The sequence below is a fragment of the Nerophis ophidion genome, linkage group LG16, assembly GCF_033978795.1.
Source record: "Nerophis ophidion isolate RoL-2023_Sa linkage group LG16, RoL_Noph_v1.0, whole genome shotgun sequence".
Taxonomy (NCBI): Eukaryota; Metazoa; Chordata; class Actinopteri; order Syngnathiformes; family Syngnathidae; genus Nerophis; species Nerophis ophidion.
Window position 1 is genome coordinate 34,199,685 of NC_084626.1, and position 25,471 is coordinate 34,225,155.

A 25,471-nucleotide genomic window follows, 5' to 3' on the forward strand; every position below is an offset into this window, starting at 1 on the left:
GGGATTAACTCATTAAAAATAGCCTACGATAGGAAGGGGATTCATAAGGCCCCATTCATCGCCGTTTACCTGACACATGAAACATGAACATTCATGAATATTCACTACCCACTTTTGTCGCCAGATGACAGGACAGCGTTGAATATCTTACAATGTATTTGTGGCAATTCCAACTTTAACCACAGTTGCTGTGTAGAGTGGCACTTTCCATTATTTTCATTATCATTTTGATTTGAGTATTTTAATGCAGCATTGGTCCGAAATCCCTCATCTTTGAGCTCACACCAGCGAGTGAAAACCAGGGCAATGTTGATCCTGACTGTCCTTTTATCCGGGTGAGCTGCATTTTTCTTTATTTGTCTACTCAGACAAAACTTTTTGTTTCTTTGGTTATTTTGGAGTTTTGACCATGATAGCAGTAATTGCACATAGGCGTTCTTTTTCTTTTTGTTCTCTGGCGGCACCTAGGCGTGGGGAAAGAGGGAGTGACATATGCCGTCAACAAAGCAAGTAGTTTTCCTGCAACCTCAATGGCGCTACGTGCCAATGAGAGCGGTACAGACCCCTGAAAGTTGTAAGTCGATGTATCATCCAAAAAGTTTTGAAAATATTTAATGAATGTTGAAAAGTTATTTAGTGCTGCTTTAAGCTCAGGTCAGGCTGATGGGAAAAATAAGAACTAAACAAATACGGCATAAGAAGGGAGTCATAAATAACTGAAGAAAAATGATGTGTTAAAATGAATTAAATCAATTAATAATGTTTCTCAACGGAATTTTCAATAAAATTAAAGTGCAAATAAAACTTCACCACATTAGTCATAATTACTGCGCTTAAAGACAAGTGCTCTTCAACTCTTTTAGACCTGCTCAGTGGCCTTGTGGTTAGAGTGTCCGTCCTGAGATCTGTAGGTCGTGAGGTCGAGTTATACCAAAGACTATAAAAATGGGACCCATTACCTCCCTGCTTGGCACTCAAGGGTTGCAATTGGGGGTTAAATCACCAAATTATTCCCGAGCTTGGGCACCGCTGCTGCTCACTGCTCCCCTCACCTCCCCGGGGGTGGAACAAGGGGATGGGTCAAATGCAGAGGATAATCTCACCACATCTGTCAGTGATACTTTAACTTTAAAAGATGTTGTGTTAAAATAAACTAAATGAATAGAGAATATCTGCGATGAGGTGGCGACTTGTCCAGGGTGTACTCCGCCTTCTACCCGATTGTAGCTGAGATAGGCACCAGCACCAGCACCCCCCCCCCCCCCCCACCACCCCAGAGGGAATAAGCGGTAGGAAATGGATGGATGGAATAGAGAATATGTCTCTTAACTGAATTGTCAATCAAATCAAAGTGCAAATAAAACCTAGGCTTCACCACATTAGTCATAATTACTGCGCTTAAAGATAACTGCACTTCTTTTTGTAATTCTGCCTGTGATTCACATAAGGATTATGAATAATGGGCAAAATCAAAATACAAAAGTGCAGTTCCCCTTTAAGAAACGTATCTGATCAAACTCCAGACTTATTCTGAGTGTTAATCATTAATGCCACACTGCAAAAAGTCAGTGTTCAAAACCAAGGGAAAAAAATAAAAAATTGGGGTATTTTATTTGAAATAAGCAAAATTATCTGCCAAAAGAACGAGAACATTTGGCTTGTCAAGACTTTCCAAAACAAGTAAAATTTGCTAACCTCAATAAACCCAGAAATACCTTAAAATAAGAATATTCTCACTAATAACAACTGTACTACTATATGATATGTGTTCTCTATTGTTTTATTGAAAATAAAACAGCAAAATTCCATTTGGCTGTCATCTGATTTATTATTAGACACAATTGTGTCAAAGTCATGACTTTTTTTACATGCTAGTAATAAGAAATGATTACTTTAAAAAAGTAGTTTTATACTTGTGAGTGTTGATGACATATTTGCAACAGTTGATATTCTATTTTCAAGCCCGTTTTACTCAATATAGGTCATAAAATCTCAGCAACAAGCTGTAATATCTTACTGAGATCATTTAGGACCAAAACCCTTAAAACAAGTTAAACAACTAACATGAAATCTACTTAGTGAGAAGAATTATCTTATCAGATAGAAAATAAGCAAATATTACCCTTATTTGAGCTATTTAATGTTACTTAGATTCAAACTTGCCAACCCTCTCGGATTTTCAGGGAGACTCCCGAAATTCAGCGCCTCTCCCGAAAACCTCCCGGGACAAATTTTCTCCCGAAATTCAGGTGGAGCTGGAGGCCACGCCCCCTACAGCTCCATGAGAACCTGGCTAAGCAATGTTGTGACCCTCTTAAACAGGACAATACTGCCATGTACTGTACATACAATATAATAGAATGTAAATATATTATACATATATTGTACATTTAAGTGCAGTCAAGGAACATATGCATTAAGGAGTCTGTTCTGAAGCCTACAGTAAAGAGATGTAACTTCATCACGTCGCCTAGTTATTGACTCCAACACAATATATTACACCGTCGACGAGCAAATTGGAAACAAGAATTTCAGTTTATCCAGGAGACTTCGAAGGGGAAGTGGTATGTTGCCTGTGAATTTTGTAGAACAGACTTCTCCATTGAACACGGTGGCCGAACGGATATACTCAGTCATGAACGGTCAGCGAAGTACAAAGCGTCCGCAGCGCAGCATCATTCACAACCCAGTATTATGGGCCACCTCGCAAAATGGAGACCCGATGGTGTAACTTATGCTGAGACAAAGATGGCTATGCTGATAGCTGGAAGCAACATCCCGTTCTCATTTGCGGATGTCTACAACGAATCCGTGAAGGATATGTTCCCGGATTCGGAGATCGCTCACCAGTACGCAAATGGCAGAACAAAGGTTACTCAAATAGTGAAAGGTAAGTGTTGTTGTTGTTTTTTTGTAACCAGCAAGCACAGTACAGTTAGTAGAACTGTGTTTTTATTACTGTGTATTTGATAGGTGCCATCGGAAATTCAACTATTTATTTTATTTAGATATTTTTACTGTATTTTTCGGAGTATAAGTCGCTCCAGAGTATAAGTCGCACCTGCCGAAAATGCATAATAAAGAAGGAAAAAAACATATAATAAGTCACACTGGAGTATAAGTCACATTTTTTAGGGGAATTTATTTGATAAAACTCAACACCAAAAATAGACATTTAAAAGGAAATTTAAAATAAATAAAGAATTGTGAACAAGCTGAATAAGTGTACGTTATATGACGCATAAATAACCAACTGAGAAGGTGCCTGGTATGTTAACATAACATATTATGTCACTCCTAATCGCTAAATCCCATGAAATGTTATACGTCTAGTCTCTTACGTGAATGAGCTAAATAATATTATTTGATATTTTACGGTAATGTGTTAATCATTTCACACATAAGTCGCTCCTTAGTATAAGTCGCACCCCCAGCCAAACTATGAAAAAACTGCGACTTATAGTCCGAAAAAAACGGCAATAAAATAAATATATATATAGTTAGAATATATATATTTATTTTATTACCGTTTTTTTTTTTTTCGGACTATAAGTCGCAGTTTTTATATATATATAGTTAGAATTCTCCTCTCTGAGCTGCTACCTTACCGTGGTAGAGGAGTTTGCGTGTCCCAATGATCCTAGGAGTTATGTTGTCCGGGGGCTTTATGCCCCCTGGTAGGGTCTCCCAAGGCAAACAGGTTCTAGGTGAGGGATCAGACAAAGAGCAGCTCGAAGACCTTTATGAAGATGAAAAACCATGGACCCAGATTTCCCTCGCCCGGACGCGGGTCACCGGGGCCCCCCTCTGGAGCCAGGCCCGGAGGTGGGGCACGATGGCGAGCGCCTGGTGGCCGGGCCGGTTCCCATGGGGCCCGGCCGGGCACAGCCCAAAGAGGCAACGTGGGTCACCCCTCCAATGGGCTCACCACCCATAGCAGGGGCCATAGAGGTCGGGTGCATTGTGAGCTGGGCGACAGCCGAAGGCAGGGCACTTGGCGGTCCGATCCTCGGCTACAGAAGCTAGCTCTTGGGACGTGGAACGTCACGTCACTGGGGGGGAAAGAGCCTGAGCTAGTGCGCGAAGTCGAGAAATTCCGGCTGGATATAGTCGGACTCACTTCGACGCACAGCAAGGGCTCTGGAACCACTTCTCTCGAGAGGGATTGGACCCTCTTCCACTCTGGCGTTGCCGGCAGTGAGAGGCGACGGGCTGGGGTGGCAATTCTTGTTTCCCCCCGGCTCAAAGCCTGTACGTTGGAGTTCAACCCGGTGGACGAAAGGGTAGCCTCCCTCCGCCTTCGGGTGGGGGGACGGGTCCTGACTGTTGTTTGTGCTTATGCACCAAACAGCAGTTCAGAGTACCCACCCTTTTTGGGAACACTCGAGGGAGTACTGGAAAGTGCTCCCCCGGGTGATTCCCTTGTCCTACTGGGAGACTTCAATGCTCACGTTGGCAACGACAGTGAAACTTGGAGAGGCGTGATTGGGAAGAATGGCCGCCCAGATCTGAACCCGAGTGGTGTTTTGTTATTGGACTTTTGTGCTCGTCACAGTTTGTCGATAACAAACACCATGTTCAAACATAAGGGTGTCCATATGTGCACTTGGCACCAGGACACCTTAGGCCGCAGTTCCATGATCGACTTTGTAGTTGTGTCATCGGATTTGCGGCCTCATGTTTTGGACACTCGGGTGAAGAGAGGGGCGGAGCTTTCTACCGATCACCACCTGGTGGTGAGTTGGCTGCGATGGTGGGGGAGGATGCCGGACAGACCTGGGAGGCCCAAACGCATTGTGAAGGTCTGCTGGGAACGTCTGGCAGAGTCTCCTGTCAGACAAAGTTTCAATTCCCACCCCCGGAAGAACTTTGAACATGTCACGAGGGAGGTGCTGGACATTGAGTCCGAGTGGACCATGTTCCGCACCTCTATTGTCGAGGCGGCAGATCGGAGCTGTGGCCGCAAGGTAGTTGGTGCCTGTCGGGGCGGCAATCCTAAAAGCCCTTGGTGGACACCAGCGGTGAGGGATGCCGTCAAGCTGAAGGAGGAGTCCTATCGGGTCCTTTTGGCTCATGGGACTCCGGAGGCAGTGGACAGGTACCGACAGGCCAAGCGGTGTGCAGCTTCAGCGGTCGCGTAGGCAAAAACTCGGACATGGGAAGAGTTCGGGGAAGCCATGGAAAGCGACTTCCGGACGGCTTTGAAGCGATTCTGGACCACCGTCCGCCGCCTCAGGAAGGGGAAGCAGTGCACTATCAACACCGTGTATGGTGCGGATGGTGTTCTGCTGACCTCGACTGCGGATGTTGTGGATAGGTGGAAGGAATACTTTGAAGACCTCCTCAATCCCACCAACACGTCTTCCTATGAGGAAGCAGTGCCTGGGGAATCTGTGGTGGACTCTCCTATTTCTGGGGCTGAGGTCGCTGAGGTAGTTAAAAAGCTAATCGGTGGCAAGGCCCCAGGGGTGGACGAGATCCGCCCGGAGTTCCTTAAGGCTCTGGATGCTGTGGGGCTGTCTTGGTTGACAAGACTTTGCAGCATCGCGTGGACATCGGGGGCGGTACCTCTGGATTGGCAGACCGGGGTGGTGGTTCCTCTCTTTAAGAAGGGGGACCGGAGGGTGTGTTCCAACTATTGTGGGATCACACTCCTCAGCCTTCCCGGTAAGGTTTATTCAGGTGTACTGGAGAGGAGGCTACGTCGGATAGTTGAACCTCGGATTCAGGAGGAACAGTGTGGTTTTCGTCCTGGTCGTCGAACTGTGGACCAGCTCTATACTCTCGGCAGGGTTCTTGAGGGTGCATGGGAGTTTGCCCAACCAGTCTACATGTGCTTTGTGGACTTGGAGAAGGCATTCGACCGTGTCCCTCGGGAAGTCCTTTGGGGAGTGCTCAGAGAGTATGGGGTATCGCACTGTCTTATTGTGGCGGTCCGTTCCCTGTACGATCAGTGCCAGAGCTTGGTTCGCATTGCCGGCAGTAAGTCGAACACATTTCCAGTGAGGGTTGGACTCCGCCAAGGCTGTCCTTTGTCACCGATTCTGTTCATAACTTTTATGGACAGAATTTCTAGGCGCAGTCAAGGCGTTGAGGGGTTCCGGTTTGGTAACCGCAGGATTAGGTCTCTGCTTTTTGCAGATGATGTGGTCCTGATGGCTTCATCTGACCGGGATCTTCAGCTCTCGCTGGATCGGTTCGCAGCCGAGTGTGAAGCGACCGGAATGAGAATCAGCACCTCCAAGTCCGAGTCCATGGTTCTCGCCCGGAAAACGGTGGAGTGCCATCTCCGGGTTGGGGAGGAGACCCTGCCCCAAGTGGAGGAGTTCAAGTACCTAGGAGTCTTGTTCACGAGTGAGGGAAGAGTGGATCGGGAGATCGACAGGCGGATCGGTGCGGCGTCTTCAGTAATGCGGACGTTGTACCGATCCGTTGTGGTGAAGAAGGAGCTAAGCCGGAAGGCAAAGCTCTCAATTTACCGGTCGATCTACGTTCCCATCCTCACCTATGGTCATGAGCTTTGGGTCATGACCGAAAGGATAAGATCACGGGTACAAGCGGCCGAAATGAGTTTCCTCCGCCGTGTGGCGGGGCTCTCCCTTAGAGATAGGGTGAGAAGCTCTGTCATCCCGGAGGAACTCAAAGTAAAGCCGCTGCTTCTCCACATCGAGAGGAGCCAGATGAGGTGGTTCGGGCATCTGGTCAGGATGCCACCCGAACGCCTCCCAAGGGAGGTGTTTAGGGCACGTCCAACCGGTAGGAGGCCACGGGGAAGACCCAGGACACGTTGGGAAGACTATGTCTCCCGGCTGGCCTGGGAACGCCTCGGTATCCCCCGGGAAGAGCTAGACGAAGTGGCTGGGGAGAGGGAAGTCTGGGTTTCCCTGGTTAGGCTGTTGCCCCCGCGACCCGACCTCGGATAAGCGGAAGATGATGGATGGATGGATGGATAGTTAGAATTGACTGAAAGTCAAGTATTTCATATATATGTATATATATATATATATATATATATATATATATATATATATATATATATATATATATATATATATATATATATATATGAAATACTCGAGTTGGTGAATTATACTCCTCCCCTCTTAACCACGACCCCCCGCTCCAGTCACGCCCCCCACCCCCACCTCCCGAAATCGGAGGTCTCAAGGTTGGCAAATATGCTTAGATTTCATTTTTTGTAGTGCACAAGTAGTGGAAAACTGCAATAATAATATTATTATTAGTGTGTGAATGTGAATGTTGTGTATCTGTTAGAGATGCGCGGATAGGCAATTATATCATCCGCATCCGCTTCACCAAAGTCGTCATCCACCCGCCATCCACCCGCCGTCCACCCGAACCAACATTTAATCAGGACCGTACCCGCCCGCCAACCACCCGCTGAATTACATCAGAGGTTGTCCGCCTTTATCACTCACAGAGCTATTTAAACCTGTTTCACAGAGTAATGATGACAATTGGAGCCGCTAACGTCCCCGCGACTCTCCAATAGCGTTCGTCCTGATTACAAGAATATGGGCGTGCTGTGAAACCATTGCCTTTGACACCTTCAACAACATGTGCGAACCGATTGTTGGTCCGTCAACATGTTGAGTGCAGCTTCCGCAGTTACACGTTCAAGATTGAAAGGCATACTGGGTGATAGAGAGTACACTGATGGTTGTGATATAAACAACTTTAACACTTACTAATATGCGCCACGCTGTGAAGCCACACCCAACAAGATTGACAAACACATTTCGGGAGAACATCCTCACAGTAACACAACATAAACGCAACACAACAAATACCCATAATCCTTTGTATTCATGACAATTCCTGAATATATTTTACACCCCCGCGCCCCAACCCTGCCCACCTTACCGACGCACGGGGCGGGGTTTGCTGCTAGATGGTGTATAAAATAGTCAGGTTTTGTCATGAATACAAAGGATTCTGGGTATTTGTTGTGTTGCGTTAATGTTGTGTTACTGTGAGGATGTTCTCCCGAAATGTGTTTGTCGTTTTTAATAGGTGTGGCTTCACAGCGTGGCGCATATTACTAAGAGTGTTTATATCACAACCATTAGTGTACTCTGTGTCACCCAGTATGCCTTGCAGTCGTGTACGAGTTACCGCGAAAGCCACACACAACATGAATGCTGGACTGACAAGCAGATCGTACATGTAGTAGTAGGCGACAAAGCCAATAGCTTCATAGCACGTCCTAACAATTATTATCTGGGTGTCTACCGGCAGTCACTTCGCTTTATGACACGGGTCTTAAATGGCACTTCAAATGGCAAAGGATACCGACCACAGAACCATGCATATCAAATATTTCCGGATGGTTCAACCGCCACCCGCCCGAATCTAATTAAAATCTATTTTTTCGTCATGTCAACCGCCCGACCCGCGGTTTATCTGCTACCCCAAACAGGACAAGCGGTAGAAAATGGATGGATGAATGGATGGATTAATAATAATGCTTTAGATTTAAGTAGCTTTGGCCAGCCCAACGAAACAACTCGGCGGGCCGTACTTTGGGCACCCCTGTTCTAAACAGTTGTTGCTGAGAAGCTGCTCGAGGCGAGAGGTCACTGTGGCAACGCCGCAGTGCTGCAACACAGGCCTAAAAATATTCCATGTCAGCGGTCCCGAGAGAAGCCCGGCGCTATGCTGGCCCCTCAGTAATGAGAGCGTGGAGCTGCCTGCCACTAGTAGGCCTGCACCCCTCCCTGTCCTCCTGCCTCCCAGCCCTCCTCTGGCTCAAAGCTGAGCACAGGAGCAGAGGAGGCACAAACTCATCTCCTGCAGATTTATCATAGCTCATAAAGCAGCATGACTGAAAGCACAGAGCCTCATTCGGAGAGGATCGTCCCCCCAGCGGGCCTTACCCCGAGACACAATGACCCGACACATTCACATATCAGACAGGCACATTTTGGGAAGAACGCACAAGAAATAATGGATTTGGGAAATCCTGAAAACAAAAGTAACTCACTAGTATAAAAGTGTTGCCGAGTCAGGGTGGAGAAAAAAAGAGGGATTATAAAAGCCGAGGCGGGATGGAGAGAATTAATAGACGGATCTAAGATGGTTGTTTGGGGTTGCAGCAGCACTGACACAATCATCCTGTGAGGGGGGGAAAGGGTCGAACTGCCATTATCTGTCGCAATTATTTCACCATATCTCACTGAAATATTGATGCAGAAAGGCTTCCAGGGGGGAAATCACAAACACCTCCAACTCCTCGTAAAGGTACTTCCAAATGACCCTCATTCTGTAAAGTTGTTTTGCACATTACAAGCTTGAGACGTCCGGAGAGGAAACAGCAGGTGTTACTAATAAAGACAACTGCACCTCATTTACAATATCAACCTTTTATGAGTCTCCTTTTCAACAGAGGGCATTCGAGATGTCACAGAACTACACAAAAAAAAAAAAGATGGGATGATCCCACTTTGCTAGTTTATATTGCAGCAATTTAACTGATGACACATTTTCAACCTGGCGAGACATCATTTACTCGTATATTTATCTACTCTTTAAATGTCAGGTTTTTACAAGAAGTTGCACTTTTTAAATTCTCTATGACCTCCACGGAGTGATGCTGCGGAAAAAACAAAAACATTCCCGAAAGATTCCAACTAGTGCAAATATCATACATTAATTTTTAATATGTTGTTATGGTCCTAGAGTACACTGCAATTCCTAATTAGAACTGCAAATTGACTCGCACAAAACAGTCTTTGCGGCGGTGACTTGACCCACAAGAGCAGTTCGATGCTAATTTGCTATGAGCTGATATCTCTTTTTTCCAGTATAGAGGCTCTAAATGTTAACAAAAGGACAGAATGTGTGTCTACGTATATCTTGTGTTGCACGTCGCACTCATCCACCAATGCGTTGCTGAGAGATATACTTTGAAAATGCTTAAGAATTGACGTCCCGATCAATCCACACTTTGTCCAGGGCTTCAAAATAAGAATCTTAATCCATTTCACTTGTACCCTGGGTGTTCCGAAGTTGTGGTCTCCTCACCATAGCCGCAAGCACGTCATCTACAGAGGATGCATTTTGTCTTGGTGTGTGATCATATTTTCTTCCATTGTACAGTAAATTTGTCATTCCGCTTGGAAAATTCCATGGTTCCTCTTGGTCAAGTAGCGCTTTTGTTATCGTGTCACCTGAAACAAAAGAACAGATGATAGCAAATAATTAGACACTGGATTGGTTGGATTGAGTGTTGACAATTTCTCAAATAGGAAAAGTCACTAAATCACCACATCGCCTCATTTGCATAACCGACTGCAACAGACACTGTTGGAGAGAGGGATAACATAGAAATGAGATTTTCTTATTTAAACGGGGATAGCAGGTCCATTCTATGTGTCATACTTGATCATTCCGAGATATTGCCATATTTTTGCTGAAAGGATTTAGTAGAAAACATCGACGATAAATTTCGCAACATTTGGTCGCTAGTAAAAAAGCCTTGCCTGTACCGGAAGTCGCAGACGATGACGTCACCCGTGTGAGGGCTCCTCACATCCTCACATTGTTTATAATGGGAGCCTCCAACAGAAAGAGCTATTCGGACCGAGAAAACGACAATTTCCCCATTAATTTGAGCGAGGATGAAAGATTTGTGGATGATGATATTGATAGCGAAGGACTAGAAAAAAAAATACAATAAAGTGAAAAAAAAATGGTGATTGCATTGTAAGCGATTCAGATGTTTTTAGACACATTTACTAGGATAATTCTGGAAGATCCCTTATCTGCTTATTGTTTTAATAGTGTTTTAGTGATATTGTAAAGATTGTAAAGACATACCTCGAGGTCGGATGGCTGCAGTGAACACGCAGTGTCTCAGAGAGAAGCCGTGGAGCCAAGCTCACAGCTGCCTTTTTGACATGACAGCTGCTGCAGGACGACGAATAATCCATTCATGTCTCCGGTAAGATATATATCACAATTTCCCCATCCAAAAACATGCTGGTTGACGTAGAGAAAACATGTTCGCTTGACCGCTCCGCTTCACAAAAAACAAAGAAACACCGGCTGTGTCTCGGTGCTAAAGACAGCGGCAATCCACCGCTTTCCACCAACAGCATTGCTTTTTATAGTCTCCATTATTAAATGAACAAATTACAAAAGATTCAGCAACACAGACATCCAAAATACTGTGTAATTATGCCAAGAACAGAGATGATTTTTAGCCTTTTTTGGTGCAGCGCTAATATTTCCTTACAGTCCGTGACGTCACGCGTACGCGTCATCATTCCGCGACGTTTTCAACAAGAAACTTGCGGGAAATTTAAAATTGCAATTTAGTCAACTAAAAAGGCCGTATTGGCATGTGTTGCAATGTTAATATTTCATCATTGATATATAAACTATCAGACTGAGTGGTCGGTAGTAGTGGGTTTCAGTAGGCCTTTAAATGAACTTTCTTCTGTTGATTCTTAGTTTGTTATCTTTATATTTAAATCAGTGTTGTTCTGTATATTATATGTAAAGCACTTTGACTCTCTAGAGAAAAGCGCTATTTAAATATAATTCCATGAAATCATCCTCGCTCATCCATGCAGACTGGACACTGGCGGAGAGTTAATGGGCAGCCGAGGGTGGAGTTGGCTCTCTTGGTTGCTTTGTTGGGTCTGCTCCTGTCTCAGGCATTGCTCCCCCCATCCCAGCAGACGATGGCGTGGAACACCGCAGAGGCCACCACAGTGTTTGTGAGGGTTGAAAGGATGTTTTTGTTTGGTTGGTCAGCTGCTGTTGACAGTCCCTGACACAAGGCTGAAGCTTAGAGGTGACAGAGCTTTTGCCGCTGCTGCTCCCAAGCTCTAAAACGACTTACCTTTGAGTGTCAGACAGGCCTCTACTCTTCCTTTTTTAAATCGCTCTTAAAAACACACTTTTATTCCATGGCCTTTGACACTCAGTGATCTCCATCCTGCTATGGCGTCTTATAATGCACCTGCTGTGAACCTGTTTTTATGTTTTATTTTTTTATTTTTTTTATCATGCTCTGTTTGTGTTGTGTTTGCTTGTTTTTCTTGTTATCTTTTAACCTGCCTAATCTACAGCACTTTGGCTACCCCTGTGGTAAAATTTTAAATGTGCTTTTTGAATAAAGTTGATTTGATGTGATTGTTTGTCTATGCATGGTGCAATCAAGTGTGCGCAATATATATATTATTGGTTAATTTTAAATTTTTTTTACTTTTGTAGCCGTATGTAAAAATGGCACTGCTGGAGTGGCAGCTGTTGAATCAGCTGCGCTCTTTTAATGTATTTAATGTCCTCTGTGTTTTTTGATATTTCCTCCTTACACAAACATGTTTATGTGTGCTATGGCTTTGAGTTTTTTTCTTTCTTGGCCTCAGTCTGGACCCTCTCTCCAGGGGCCCAGGCTTAGACTGAATATTCCCCCCGGGATTGAGCTAAACATCGTCATTTCCCCTTGGGGTTTAATAAAGTACATCTGATTCTGATAAAGTATCGAATATGTTCAAAACACTAGATGGTTCATGAATGAACCAAATCTATTGTATTTATTTAGTAATTTGTATGCGGTCCTCTCCAAGGTTTCTCATAGTCATCATTGTCACCGACGTCCCACTGGGTGTGAGTTTTCCTTGCCCTTATGTGGGCTCTACCGAGGATGTCGTTGCGGTTTGTGCAGCTCTTTGAGACACTAATGATTTAGGGCTATATAAATAATCATTGATTGATTGATTGATATATAGAGTTGTCTTTATTTTTAAGTTATCATGCCATGATTTTACCATACCGGCCCACTTGGGAATATATTTTCCTCCATGCGGCTTCTGAGCTAAAATGACTTTGACACCCCTGTCCTAAACCAATATTTCTGCAAAAATTATGATTAATTTATATTCCATTATATGTCATTGTCATTCCAAAGACATGCACCTGGGGATAGGTTGATTGGCAACACTAAATTGGCCCTAGTGTGTGAATGTGAGTGTGAATGTTGTCTGTCTATCTGTGTTGGCCCTGCGATGAGGTGGTGACTTGTCCAGGGTGTACGCCACCTTCCGCCCGATTGTAGCTGATATAAGCACCAGCGCCCCCCGCAACCCCAAAGGGAATAAGCGGCAGAAAAATGGATGGATGGATATGTCAAACAGTTATTTAAAACAGAAATGTTGCATACTTATCTGCGTAAATGAGTGCTAATAGTCACTGTAGTCCACAAGTACAGTAGATGTGTGAAACAGGCCTGTTATGACGTGCTATCCTGCAGCTGCTACTTATTTACTAGCGTTTCTGTGGTCAGACACGATTTGTCCATCTTTGCACAGCTCACTGACGCTGTGTGGAAGTAAAGAAGACTGGACCAATACATACAAGGTGAATGCAATGTTGATGTTGGGAGGGGAGGTCATGAGCGGACAGAGAAGTGCAGGACAATAACGAGGAAGAGAGAGCGAGCGACCAGGGTCATGCAAACGGTTGCCATGGTATCGATGTCTCATTGCGACAGTCACCAGTGACATCTGCCTCAGTCTCGCAAGTAACAGCTGACTGCTTTTAAATCACCTTGCAAATACAAATTAATGTCCACGGATGCAGTCAGCACTTCAGCTCCTTTCCCGTCCGAGTTGATCAGTTAGTGACACAGTAGGAATGACAAAAAAGACAGAAATGATGCAGAAAGTCAACAGATAATTGTCCGATCGTTCCCAGAGTTGGTAATAGGTCTACGGTCATTAAACCCTCCACCTCTGGGCTGGCTACGCCCAGCAGTGTCTCAGTTCCTCAGTATATCCTACTTACCAACTAAATTATGATGCTTAATTGTAAAACCTCCACAGAAGGCCCAAGTCACATAATGCAGTCTAATGAATGCGACAGATGTTGTGCTGTAATTCCAGTGCTTCAGCAATTACTCTTATGGTGCCTGTGTGGCTTCCCTCTGAACAACTTCTCCTTGCACCTGTGAAAGTGCACCTGCTCTCCCTGTTCCGCCGTGCGCAGACGTGCCCACGCCTGAGTCATCTCTGACGCAAACTATATTTTAAACATTGACAACTAATTCGATAAATTATTTATTAAATGTACACAGCCTCAAAACAGATATCCTGTGTCCTCTCCACTTCCCATATTGAGAAGTGATAATGCAAATAGAACTTCCTGAGACTCTTTTTCAGGATCTCTCATGACCAAAGTTATTAGTTTCTAGTATTTAGCTTTATTTCCTGTCCACCGCTCTTAATATTTTTTCCATTTCTCGCTTGCCTACTTTTTCACTATTTCTCCTGTGTGGGCACTGACTTCCTTGCCCGTCACGGATTTGCGATCAGAACAATCAATCAATCAATCAATCAAAGATTATTTATATAGCCCTAAATCATTAGTGTCTCAAAGGGCTGCACAAACCACAACGACATCCTTGACAGAGCCCACATAAGGGCAAGGAAAACTCACTCCCAGTGGGACGTCGGTGACAATGATGACTATGAGAGACCTTGGAGAGGACCGCATATGTGGACAACCCCCGCACCACTAGGGGACCGAAAGCAATAGATGTCGAGCGGGTCTAACATGATACTGTGAAAGTTCAATCCATAGTGGATCCAACACAACTGCGAGAGTCCAGTCCAAAGTGGATCCAACACAGCAGCGAGAGTCCCGTTCACAGTGGAGCCAACAGGAAACAACCCCAAGCAGAGGCGGGTCAGCAGTGCAGAGATGTCCCCAGCCGATATACAGGCGAGCGGTCCATCCTGGGTCCCGACTCTGGACGAGCAGTCCATCCTGGGTCCCGACTCTGGACAGCCAGTACTTCATCCATGGCCACCGGACCAGACCCCCTCCACAAGGGAGAGTGGGACGGAGGAGAAAAAGAGAAGAAACAGCAGATCAATTGGTCTAAAAAGGAGGTCTATTTAAAGGCTAGAGAATACAAATGAGTTTTAAGGTGAGACTTAAATGCTTCTACTGAGGTAGCATCTCGAACTGTTACCGGGAGGGCATTCCAGAGTACCGGAGCCCGAACGGAAAAAGCTCTATATCCCGCAGACTTCTTTTGGGCTCTGGGAATCACTAATAAGCCGGAGTCTTTTGAACGCAGATTTCTTGCCGGGACATATGGTACAATACAATCGGCAAGATAGGATGGAGCTAGACCGTGTAGTATTTTATACGTAAGTAGTAAAACCTTAAAGTCACATCTTAAGTGCACAGGAAGCCAGTGCAGGTGAGCCAGTATAGGTGTAATATGATCAAACTTTCTTGTTCTTGTCAAAAGTCTAGCAGCCGAATTTTGTACCAACTGTAATCTTTTAATGCTAGACATGGGGAGACCCGAAAATAATATGTTACAGTAATCGAGGCGAGACGTAACAAACGCATGGATAATGATCTCAGCGCCGTTAGTGGAAAAAATGGAATGAATTTTAGCGATATTACGGAACACCACTGTTCCTGGTTGCCAATCAGGATGCTTTATATCAGGGGTCGGGAACCTTTTTGGCAGAGAGAGCCATACAAGCCAAATATTTTTTAAAGTATTTCCGTGAGAGCCATATAATTTTTTATTTTTTTTAAAACACTGAATACAACTATATGCGTGCATTTTAAAGAAAGACCAACATTTTTATTTTTTTTTAATAACATAGTTTTTCTGAGGCTAACCAACAATAAATGCAATACTTCTTACCATTAATACGACTTCTTGAACAGGTGCGGTAGAAACCGGATGGATGGATGAAAATGCATGAGAATGTTTTATATTTTGAACGTTATTTTTGACACTGATTACCAGCGGAATTATTCATTACTTATCGTGTTAAGCAATGTCAGCTAAGATTTATCTGAGAGCCAGGTGCAGTCATCAAAAGAGCCACATCTGGCTCTAGAGCCATAGGTTCCCTACCCCTGCTTTATATGCTTGACTTTTGTTCTTTGTACCTCTATGCTGCAAAGCTCTTTCTCTGCTTCCCTACTGCACTATTTTTGTTTTGTGATTCTCACTGCAATTTGCCTGCCATCCACCCATCCAGGGTTCACGACACTCATGCTCATATTTTTAATAATGCATATTGTCCACACGAAAAGGTAGGTTTTTGTCCTGGAAAAATTGAGCATTTAAAAAAAATATTATCCAATCAGAGTGGCAGTTTAGAACATTCTATCGTCAGCATTTGTGTGTGATGGGTGATACTGAGCTTCTTGGTTTGCGTCATTAACTATCAATGTGCCAATCGCCCTACCTCCAATCATCATCACAAACACTAATCCCGTTTGATTGATACTATTAACTTTTGGTCACCTGGCTGAAAATCAACAAGCAGCTAATTATATGTCTCCGTACAAAGTGTGGAGCCGCTCCTCTAATTAGTAATAGTCACCTCCATTACAGCAAATAAGCTTGACTTTCTAGTTTCTTAAGCGTCATAATCACGTTTCATTATCACTGGAGAATGAGGCTAAACATGCTACACAGCGATAGCAAGCCAGGAGCAGGCATGCTAATAGCTAAACTAATCGCTAAGCTAGCTTTTAATAACACCAAGGATTAAAGGCCTACTGAAACCCACTACTACCGACCACGCAGTCTGATAGTTTATATATCAATGATGAATAATTAACATTGCAACACATGCCAATACGGCCGGTTTAGTATACTGAATTACCATTTTAAATTTCCCGCAGAGTTTCTTGTCGAAACGTCGCGGAATGATGACCCGTATGATGACACGTTCTTTTGACGTTATTGGTTGGAGGGGACATTTTAGCCCAGCACCAGTTACAGCTAAAAGTTGTCTCTTTTCATCTCATAATTACACAGTAATTTGGACAACTGTGTTGCTGAATCTTTTGCAATTTGTTCAATTAATAATGGAGACTATAAAAAATAATGCTGTTGGTGGAAAGCGGCGAATTGCAGCTGCCTTTAGCACCGAGACACAGTCGGTGTTTCTTTGTTTTTGTTGTGAAGCTTTAACACAGAACGGTCAAGCGAACATTTTTCTCTACGTTAACCAGCAAGTTTTTGGATGTGAAAATTGTCGGCTCTTACCAGAGACTTCAGTGGATTATGGGACCTTCTCCTGTAGCTGTCAAAAAGGCAGCTGTGATCTTGGCTCCTCGTCGGCTTCTCTCTGAGACACTGGCGTTCACTGCTGCCATCCGACTTTCAGGTATGACTTTACTCATCTAATCTCACTAAAATACTATTAACACAATAAGCAGATAAGGAATTTTCCAGAATTATCCTAGTAAATGTGTCTAATTACATCTGAAACGCTACCACTGCCGCAGCCTGGAGCCGTCGTTCTTTTTCTTTTTTTAGTGCCTCACTCTAACTTTCCTAATCCACAAATCTTTCATCCTCGCTCAAATTAATTGGGAAATTGTCGCTTTCTCGGTCCGAATAGCTATTGCTGCTGGAAGCTGTGATTATAAACAATGTGAGGAAGTGAGGAGCCCTCACACTGGTGACGTCACGCGCACATCGTCTGCTACTTCCGGTAAAGGCTACGCTTTTTTATTAGCAACCAAAAGTTGCAAACTTTTATCGTCGATGTTCTATACTAAATCTTTTCAGCAAAAATATGGCAATATCGCGAAATGATCAAGTATGACACATAGAATGGACCTGCTATCCCCGATTAAATGAGAAAATTTCATTTCCGTAGGCTTTTAAGTGCTTAGTAAAGTTTAAGAAGCTTATATGGAATCACGCTACAGCAGAAAGTAAGCAGATATTGACAGGAAATCAACAAGAAGAATAATAAGAGTCTAGAGAATGATGTCAAAAATGCAGACCGCGGGCTGGATCAGGCACACCAACAGTTTTAAGCGGCCTGGGAGATGAGTTTAATAAGTGTAAAAATGAGCTGCATCCATGTCCACAATTTCCAAATATAATTTCAAATGTGGACTTGTCGGACCACAGACCACTTTTCCACTTTGCATCAGTCCATCATAGATGAGCTCGGGCCCAGCGAAGTCGGCGGTGTTCCTGGGTATTGTTGATAAACGGGTTTTGCTTTGCATAGCAGAGTTTTAACTCGCACTTACAGATGTAGCGACCAACTATAGTTACTGACAGTGGTTTTATGAAGTATTCCTGACCCTATGTGGTGATATCCTTTACACACAGATGTCGGGTTTTGATGCAGTACCACCTGAGGGAACAAAGGTCCGTAATATCATCGCTTACGTGGAGTTATTTCTCCAGATTCTCTGAATCTTTTGATGATTTTACGGACCGTATATGGTAAAATCCCTAAATTCCTTGCAATCCCAGTGGGCACCCGTCCTTAGTTCAACGTCGAGGTGAGGTTGAAATTACGTCACGACGTCACTCAACCATATCCCAACCAAATCACAACCAACTGACCCCACCACACCATATGTTGCAAATCTGGTTTGTTTTCATCATTGGGGGACATCGTCTTTTCAACGTCGTTTCAACGTGTACAATTCAACTTGCCAAACATTCTGCGCGCATCGGCCACTTGCGACAGTTTTCAACGAAACCGCTGCTTGATGGCAGCGTGAACTAAAAGCCAAGCTTGTGTGCATGCGTGCTGAAGTATTTCCTTTCCAGTCCAGCAAGCAAGACTAAGAGCGAAGATTTGAATTGGAAATCGAACTATTTCACTGCAAAGAAAACCATCGACGTCCATAAAGATTCAGGTTTGTACCTTGAGATAATACTGGTTATTTATATCGATATAATTTTGGCCCTTTCACAAGAGGGTTGCAGGAACACGTTTATTTTGACTGTATAAACTGGACCTGAGCAAACTTTTTTTTTTCTCCCCAAGCAGACAACAATTTTTTCCCCACCTGCCCAAAAGCAAACAATTGTTTTTCCAGGCTAACACAAAATAAACAATTTTTTTTTGGTTCTGTACCCATTGTCTTTTACAGCCGCGCCAGTCACTGTATTAATTTACCTCCTCTTGATTTTGATCTTCAAAACACCCGTCTGGATGGCAGTTAGGTTTTTCTGGCTCATTTTAATGTCTATTTAAAATGTTGCCAGTTTATTTTAAGTACAGGTACTTTTTAATTAGTTTGACTTGTTAGCAAGGCTTTGTCTCAAAAGGCAAGTCCACGGGTCGCCCATAAAAGGATCCATGTAATATTAAATGCTATGATCTTTACTTATTTTTTTATTTTACTGATAAGGCCAGTACTGCTATTACAAGGGCTTTTGTCAAGTATTGAAACTTCCAAATGGTTTCACTGTTGACCTGTTGGCCAAAATGTATACTAAAATATATGACAATAAAATATCCAGACAGATTTTGTTCAAAGATATTTTATGATTGACAATAAAAGACTGCACGGAGCGCAGACATTTTTGGGGGGTACAAAGTTTTTTCTCTTGGCACAAGAAGGCAACCAACTTTTTTTTTTTTGCAGAGCTTACCGGACGGAGCAAACTTTTTTTTATATATATATACACGTCAGGAGAACAAACTATTTATTTTTCAGTTTTTGCTAACCAATCTCTTTTTTTCCCCAAAAAAACATACCCTCCCCACGTTTCATCAGGTCTGCCCCTAAGTCTATGTACATGTACCACTACCAGTAATTGAAAAGCAGAACGTTAATACAAGGCAATGTACCAATGATTTCAGTTTATGCATATGGAACGACACAGTACACTTGCTATGATACATATGATAGCAAAAAGGATAATTTTTTGATAAAACTGTCCTTCCATGTGCAGAAATTGGAGACAGTGGAGGAACTACTCGACCTTGACGAGTTGATAAAAACTCAACCAAGCAAGAAAGATTTGCTGGTAAGTAATTATAACATTATAATTGTGTAGCTGTTTTTACATCGGAAATATTATTGTATTTAGATAGAAATTTCAGGTTATGAAATCGTGTAGATAAAACACGTGTAAATAAAACAGGCCCTATACTTGAATGTATGTATGTGTTTGCCAGCCCCTTCCCCCAGTGTATGCTAAACACATTCTCTTGTATATTTGCAGACAGCCAGGCTCTCAAAGATTGGTGGATATGACTTAAAGAGCTGTTTAAGCACCATCATGGACAGGTATTTTCCTCTTTCTCTTTGTAAATATTGAAAATAGGCGATGTAAGACCCAAATTCTAATCTATGAGTGCTAGATCGGGAATTATAATAATGCAAAATTCCGTACTTTTTGGCCTGCATGTATGACTTGCGTGTTCAATTTCAGGCTCATGACAAATGAATTCATGTCCGATCTGAACATGAAGGGGAGAGGGGGAAAAAAATAGCTTTGCCGAGACGAAGCTGCTCGATTTAGTCACAGGTGAGTTTGTGTGTGTGTTTAATAATTACATTAACTTGATTGGGGTAAATCACATGCACCTTTAATTAATTTGTATTATTTTTGCCTGTTTACAGCTAGTGTCTTGGATACCGAGAAGGGAACCGAAACGATGGTCCATGATGCCATAAAAAATAAACTGAAATATACCCCTGGACGGAAGGGAGGAATAGGATGGGCATGACAGGCTAAATAAAGAATTATATCGATTGACATTCACCATTTTCTTTGTACTTAATTTTAATTTTGCATTAACAGGATTCAGGCTGGAGCTATATATGCACTATGTTTTGTTGTCTTTAATTATATTTATATAATGGTTGATATTACATTGATAATTGGTTGGTTGATCTTAGGTTGAAACTGAAAGTTGAATCAACGTTGAAACATTGACGTAGATTCTACGTCGGTATTTAAACGTTGATCCAACTTTCATTTTCAACCCAAATCCAACGTTATTTCAACACGGGAAAGTAACATTGTTTCAACGTTGATTAAACGTCTCTGTTAGGTAGAAACTGAAAGTTGAATCAACATTGAAACACTGACGTTGATTCAACGTTGGTATTTAAACGTTGATCCAACTTTCATTTTCAACCCAAATCCAACGTTATTTCAACACGGGAGAGTAACGTTGTTTCAACGTTGATTAAACGTCTCTGTTAGGTAGAAACTGAAAGTTGAATCAACGTTGAAACATTGACGTTGATTCAACGTCGGTATTTAAACGTTGATCCAACCTTCATTTTCAACCCAAATCGAACGTTGTTTCAACACGGGAAAGTAACGTTGTTTCAACGTTAATTAAACGTCTCTGTGCCCACTGGGATAGCTCGTTGAGAAATGTTGTTCTAAAACTGTTTGACAATTTGCTTACAAAGTGGTGACCCTCGCCCCATCCTTGTTTGTGAATTACTTAGCATTTCATGGAAGCTGCTTTTATACCAAATCATGGCACCCACCTGTGAGATGTTCCAAATAAGTGTTTGATGAGCATTTCCTCAACTTTATCTGTATTTATTGCCACCTTTCCCAACTTCTTTGTCACGTGTTGCTGGCATCAAATTCTAAAGTTATTGATTATTGGCAAACAAAAAAATGTTTATCAGTTTTAACATGAAATATGTTGTCTTTGTAGCATATTCAACTGAATATGGGTTGAAAATGATTTGCAAATCATTGTATTCCGTTTATATTTACATCGAAAACACCGTGCTTTTTCTCTGTCAAAAAGGAAAAGAGGGCACAGACTGCAGTGTTCCAAGAAAAGTAATCGTACTCCTATTTATCAACGGGATTGATTGGGAAACCACATATCTTTGTAACCAAGTTTTTTCTGTAATGAGCATCAATAAAACAGAAGCACAACAATATCCTGAAATTGTGTACCACTCAATATATGACACCAAGGTTTCAGGAGTAATATAAACCGTGATGGGCAAGTTACTCTTGATTAAATGTAGCTAAGCTACAGGAGAAGCTATCCCCAGAGAATTTTAGCGAGCTACACAGCAAAAGTAACTACATTTAATGACATTTCTATATATGTTGAGGTAACTGACAGTGTACAAATGGACCCAATATGTGTCCATTATTCTTAACTACAAACTACATGTAGGGGTCCCTGCACCTCACTGTGTGACGCTTAGCTGGCATCGTGGTGAGGTTTTGTTCTCTCCTGGATGCAGCGGAATGGAACACAGCGTGAAGGTAGGAAGGATGATTTATTTCTAACTACAAAAAACAAACTAATAACAGAAATACTGGCACAAAGGCACTAGAGACAGACCAACCGAACTAGCATGGGAGCTACAAGGAACAAAAAGCGCTGGCATGTAAACTACAGACAAGCAAACAAAAGAATAGCGTTGAATCTAATGAACACAAAAAGTCTTTACCACAATGCGAGAAGAGCGACGTCACCTGCTGCATGGGATAGCAAACGAGAATCCGAGAACGAATGAAAAACAAGGGCAGGCTTAAATAGAAGGGATAATCAAAAAGCAGGTGCGTGTGAAAAACAAGGCAGGTGACACAAATGGGTAATTATGGAAACGGAACAAAACAGGAAGTGCCACCGGGAACTAAGGAAGTCAAACAACAAGACGAAATACAAAAAGGAACCAAAACCAGAATATGCCATGATCCGAGGAGCGGATCATGACACACTGTATGTATTTATTTAGTTTTCCTTTTCTTTGGCCCACCCCTATATTGTTATTCATTTTCTCTATCCACAGTAAAAAAAAAAAAACAGCATCTACCTGTATCCTGACAAAAAAACAATGACTTGTGTGTTGTTTGGGAACAGTTAGTAAGGATTATGGCCAGTAAAACTTTTCATGAACTCAATTCACCTTAATGTGTGTTCTTATATTTGTGTTTTGCTCATCTTAGATTAAGAGAGTAGTTGTGATTTACAGAGCAAACAACTAAAAACTAAGGTTTTGTGCGTTGTTTTCTCTTAACGCATATGTTTGTATAAATATGGCTGAGGACACAAATCATTGGGGGGTTTCTACGGTCGTCTTCATTACTAAAAGAACATTTTCAAGTATGTTTTTTTTTTTTTTTTAATCGGCAGCTTGAAGCATCCCTCTGTCTCTGACTCCCTTGTCGTCATATGACATAAGTGTGCGTGCCTGTTATGATTTTGATTGCTATTTTTAATGACCCACCTTATCTTTCCTCTGATTGGCCAGTTCGTAATGTTTCGCCCTAATTTTGGCCAGTTGTGATTAATCATACGAACACCAACCAATCATCATGAATTTTCTCCGTATGTATGGTTGTTTTCATTCATCCAGGTCATTGTATTTTCTCCATCATTTTTTGGGCCTGGATTCACAGGCCATTTTTTCTCTATGTAGCTTGTAGCTTTGATGTAAGCTACTGAGCTACATGAGTCTAAAAGTAGCTAAGCTACAAGAAAAGCTACCGCCAAACTACTGGGAAATGTAGTTAAGCTACGTAGCTTAGCTACCTGTAGCTTGTTACTGCCCATCACTGAAAATAAACAATTGGTAACCCCACTTAAAATGCTGAATGAGACACTGCACCTGGATATAGTTCTGTGAAAATTATTGTATTCAGCGGAAATTTAAAGAAAGTGAATAGTGTGTGATTTATTGCAATACGGTCAGTTTATACGGGTTGAGTTTATACCAAAAAGTTTTATTTTGGTTTCATCTGACCACATGACATTCTCCCAATCCTCTGCTGTATCATCCAGGTATCCATTTTGGTACAAACTCAACACGTCGTGTTTGGAGGAAGAAGAATACTGAGTTGCATCCCAAGAACACCATACCTACTGTGAAGCATGGGGGTGGAAACATCATGCTTTGGGGCTGTTTTTCTGCTAAGGGGACAGGACGATTGATCCGTGTTAAGGAAAGAATGAATGGGGCCATGTATCGTGAGATTTTGAGCCATATCTTCCTTCCATCAGTGAGAGCTTTGAATGGTTGACCACTTTTTTTCCACCATAATTTACAAATAAATTATTTAAAATTCCTACAATGTGAATTCCTGGAATTTTTTTTTCACATTCTGTCTCTCACAGTTGAAGTGAACCTATGATGAAAATTACAGACCTCTGTCATAATTTTAAGTGGGAGAACTTGCACAATCGGTGGCTGACTAAATACTTTTTTGCCCCACTGTATGTGGAAATGATAAATTAGTTATTTGATACCGAGAGGAGTTACTATTTATTTGGTATTTTGTTCAATCCCAGATAGGCTTTGCCGTACAGGTTAATGACTTTGTAGTAATACTGAGACCAAGTCTAAGTTTATTGTGTTCTTCATGGTGTTTTTGTAACTGCACCATTTTTTTTTCTCAGAATTTTCGACTAACTTGAAGTGTTTGGTCAAGAGGAGTATTTGTGATATGTACATTTTCAGAATGTGTTTGTTGAATTTTGGACCAAAGTAAAACAAAGAAAACAATCTGAAATTGTAGATGTATTTTTAAGTTATTATGCCATTATTTCTGCGATGAGGTGGCGACTTATCCAGGGTGCACCAAAGATTGGCGAAAATCTTTATTTATTTTTTTCCCCAAGATAGACTTTTGTGTAATGTGAAGGGCAGGTCATCAGTTGTGAGGAGTCTCTGTTTACCAGACATTAATTCAGACAAGCTATTTTTTCAAATAAAAAAATCAATTGAGCTCAAGATGAAGGACTATCTCAGTAGCGTCAAATGTTAATCAAGCTGAAAGTAATATATTTATATATTTTGGGGGAGGACATCATGAGAATGTTAGATGGCTTTTTGATGGGAGATAGATAAGGTTACGTTTTGGTCTTTAAACTTTAAGTACTTGAGCTTTATATATGGAAGTGGCAACATTCCAAAACGAGTTAGAAGAGCGGGGAAAATTGTGCACAGTTGAACATGATCACTTCTGATTTGCTTCCGTTTAGAATGATTTCATCTTCCCAGAGGAATGATGGAAATGGAATGAATATATTTCAGGGTCCTGCTGATATATGACGGACGTACATTGACTAATTACTTCTTGAGTCTCTTCACATTACACAAAATATATTTTACTTACCGGGCTATTCCGTACTCCTGTCTTTATTATTGTCACTTTTGCCATGAGCAGGAATGACAGAAGCCCCTAAGCCACTTTTGTGTTGACACCACTGAGCCCTGACTTCCAGCACAATATCTTATTTGCCCATGTCTGTGGAAGCATCCCAAAATAAAGCCAAAGAAAAAAAAAACGCAAACTAGTGTATTTGAACAGAGTTTCACTGGCAGAAATCTAGTAGAAGAGGGCAAATAGTAGTCACTGGAATAATATAATTCAAACAAGGATGCTCACCTTTGTAGTTTTGACTTTATTGCCGGTGCTGCAGGACCAGCCGGTCAAGTCAGGCAAGACCTTACATTCTTCTCCGTCCATACATGGATGCATCTGGCACCACCATTTCTGGATTACAATGGAGGCTGAGGAATAGGAAAAGGAAATTGGAAAGACAAAGCAGGAAATAAATGAATAAACAGCATGATAAAATACATAATATAAGGACAAGGTGCAATATAAAGGCAGTTTTTCTAACATGCCATGAGAATACTAGCACAATAATGTTAATCACTAGTATGGCTTTACATCCATTTGTCATCT

At 42.2% G+C, this 25,471-nt stretch overlaps 1 protein-coding gene across 2 annotated transcripts in view; it reads right to left on the reverse strand.

Annotated features, from left to right (window-relative positions):
* Nucleotides 1-9,046: 9,046 nt before the first annotated feature.
* The window catches only part of tafa4b (TAFA chemokine like family member 4b), a 92,980-nt gene continuing 76,555 nt past the window's right edge, over nucleotides 9,047-25,471 (reverse strand). Inside the window, exons 4-6 of one of the 2 annotated variants that reach the window (XM_061874952.1) lie at nucleotides 25,169-25,293; nucleotides 22,228-22,255; nucleotides 9,047-10,190 (exon numbers count right to left, since the gene is read on the reverse strand). In XM_061874952.1, the coding sequence (XP_061730936.1) occupies nucleotides 9,994-10,190; nucleotides 22,228-22,255; nucleotides 25,169-25,293 (350 nt within the window). In that variant the 3' untranslated portion in view covers nucleotides 9,047-9,993. The remainder of the gene's footprint in view (nucleotides 10,191-22,227; nucleotides 22,256-25,168; nucleotides 25,294-25,471) is intronic. The other variant, XM_061874951.1, reaches the window with a different exon arrangement.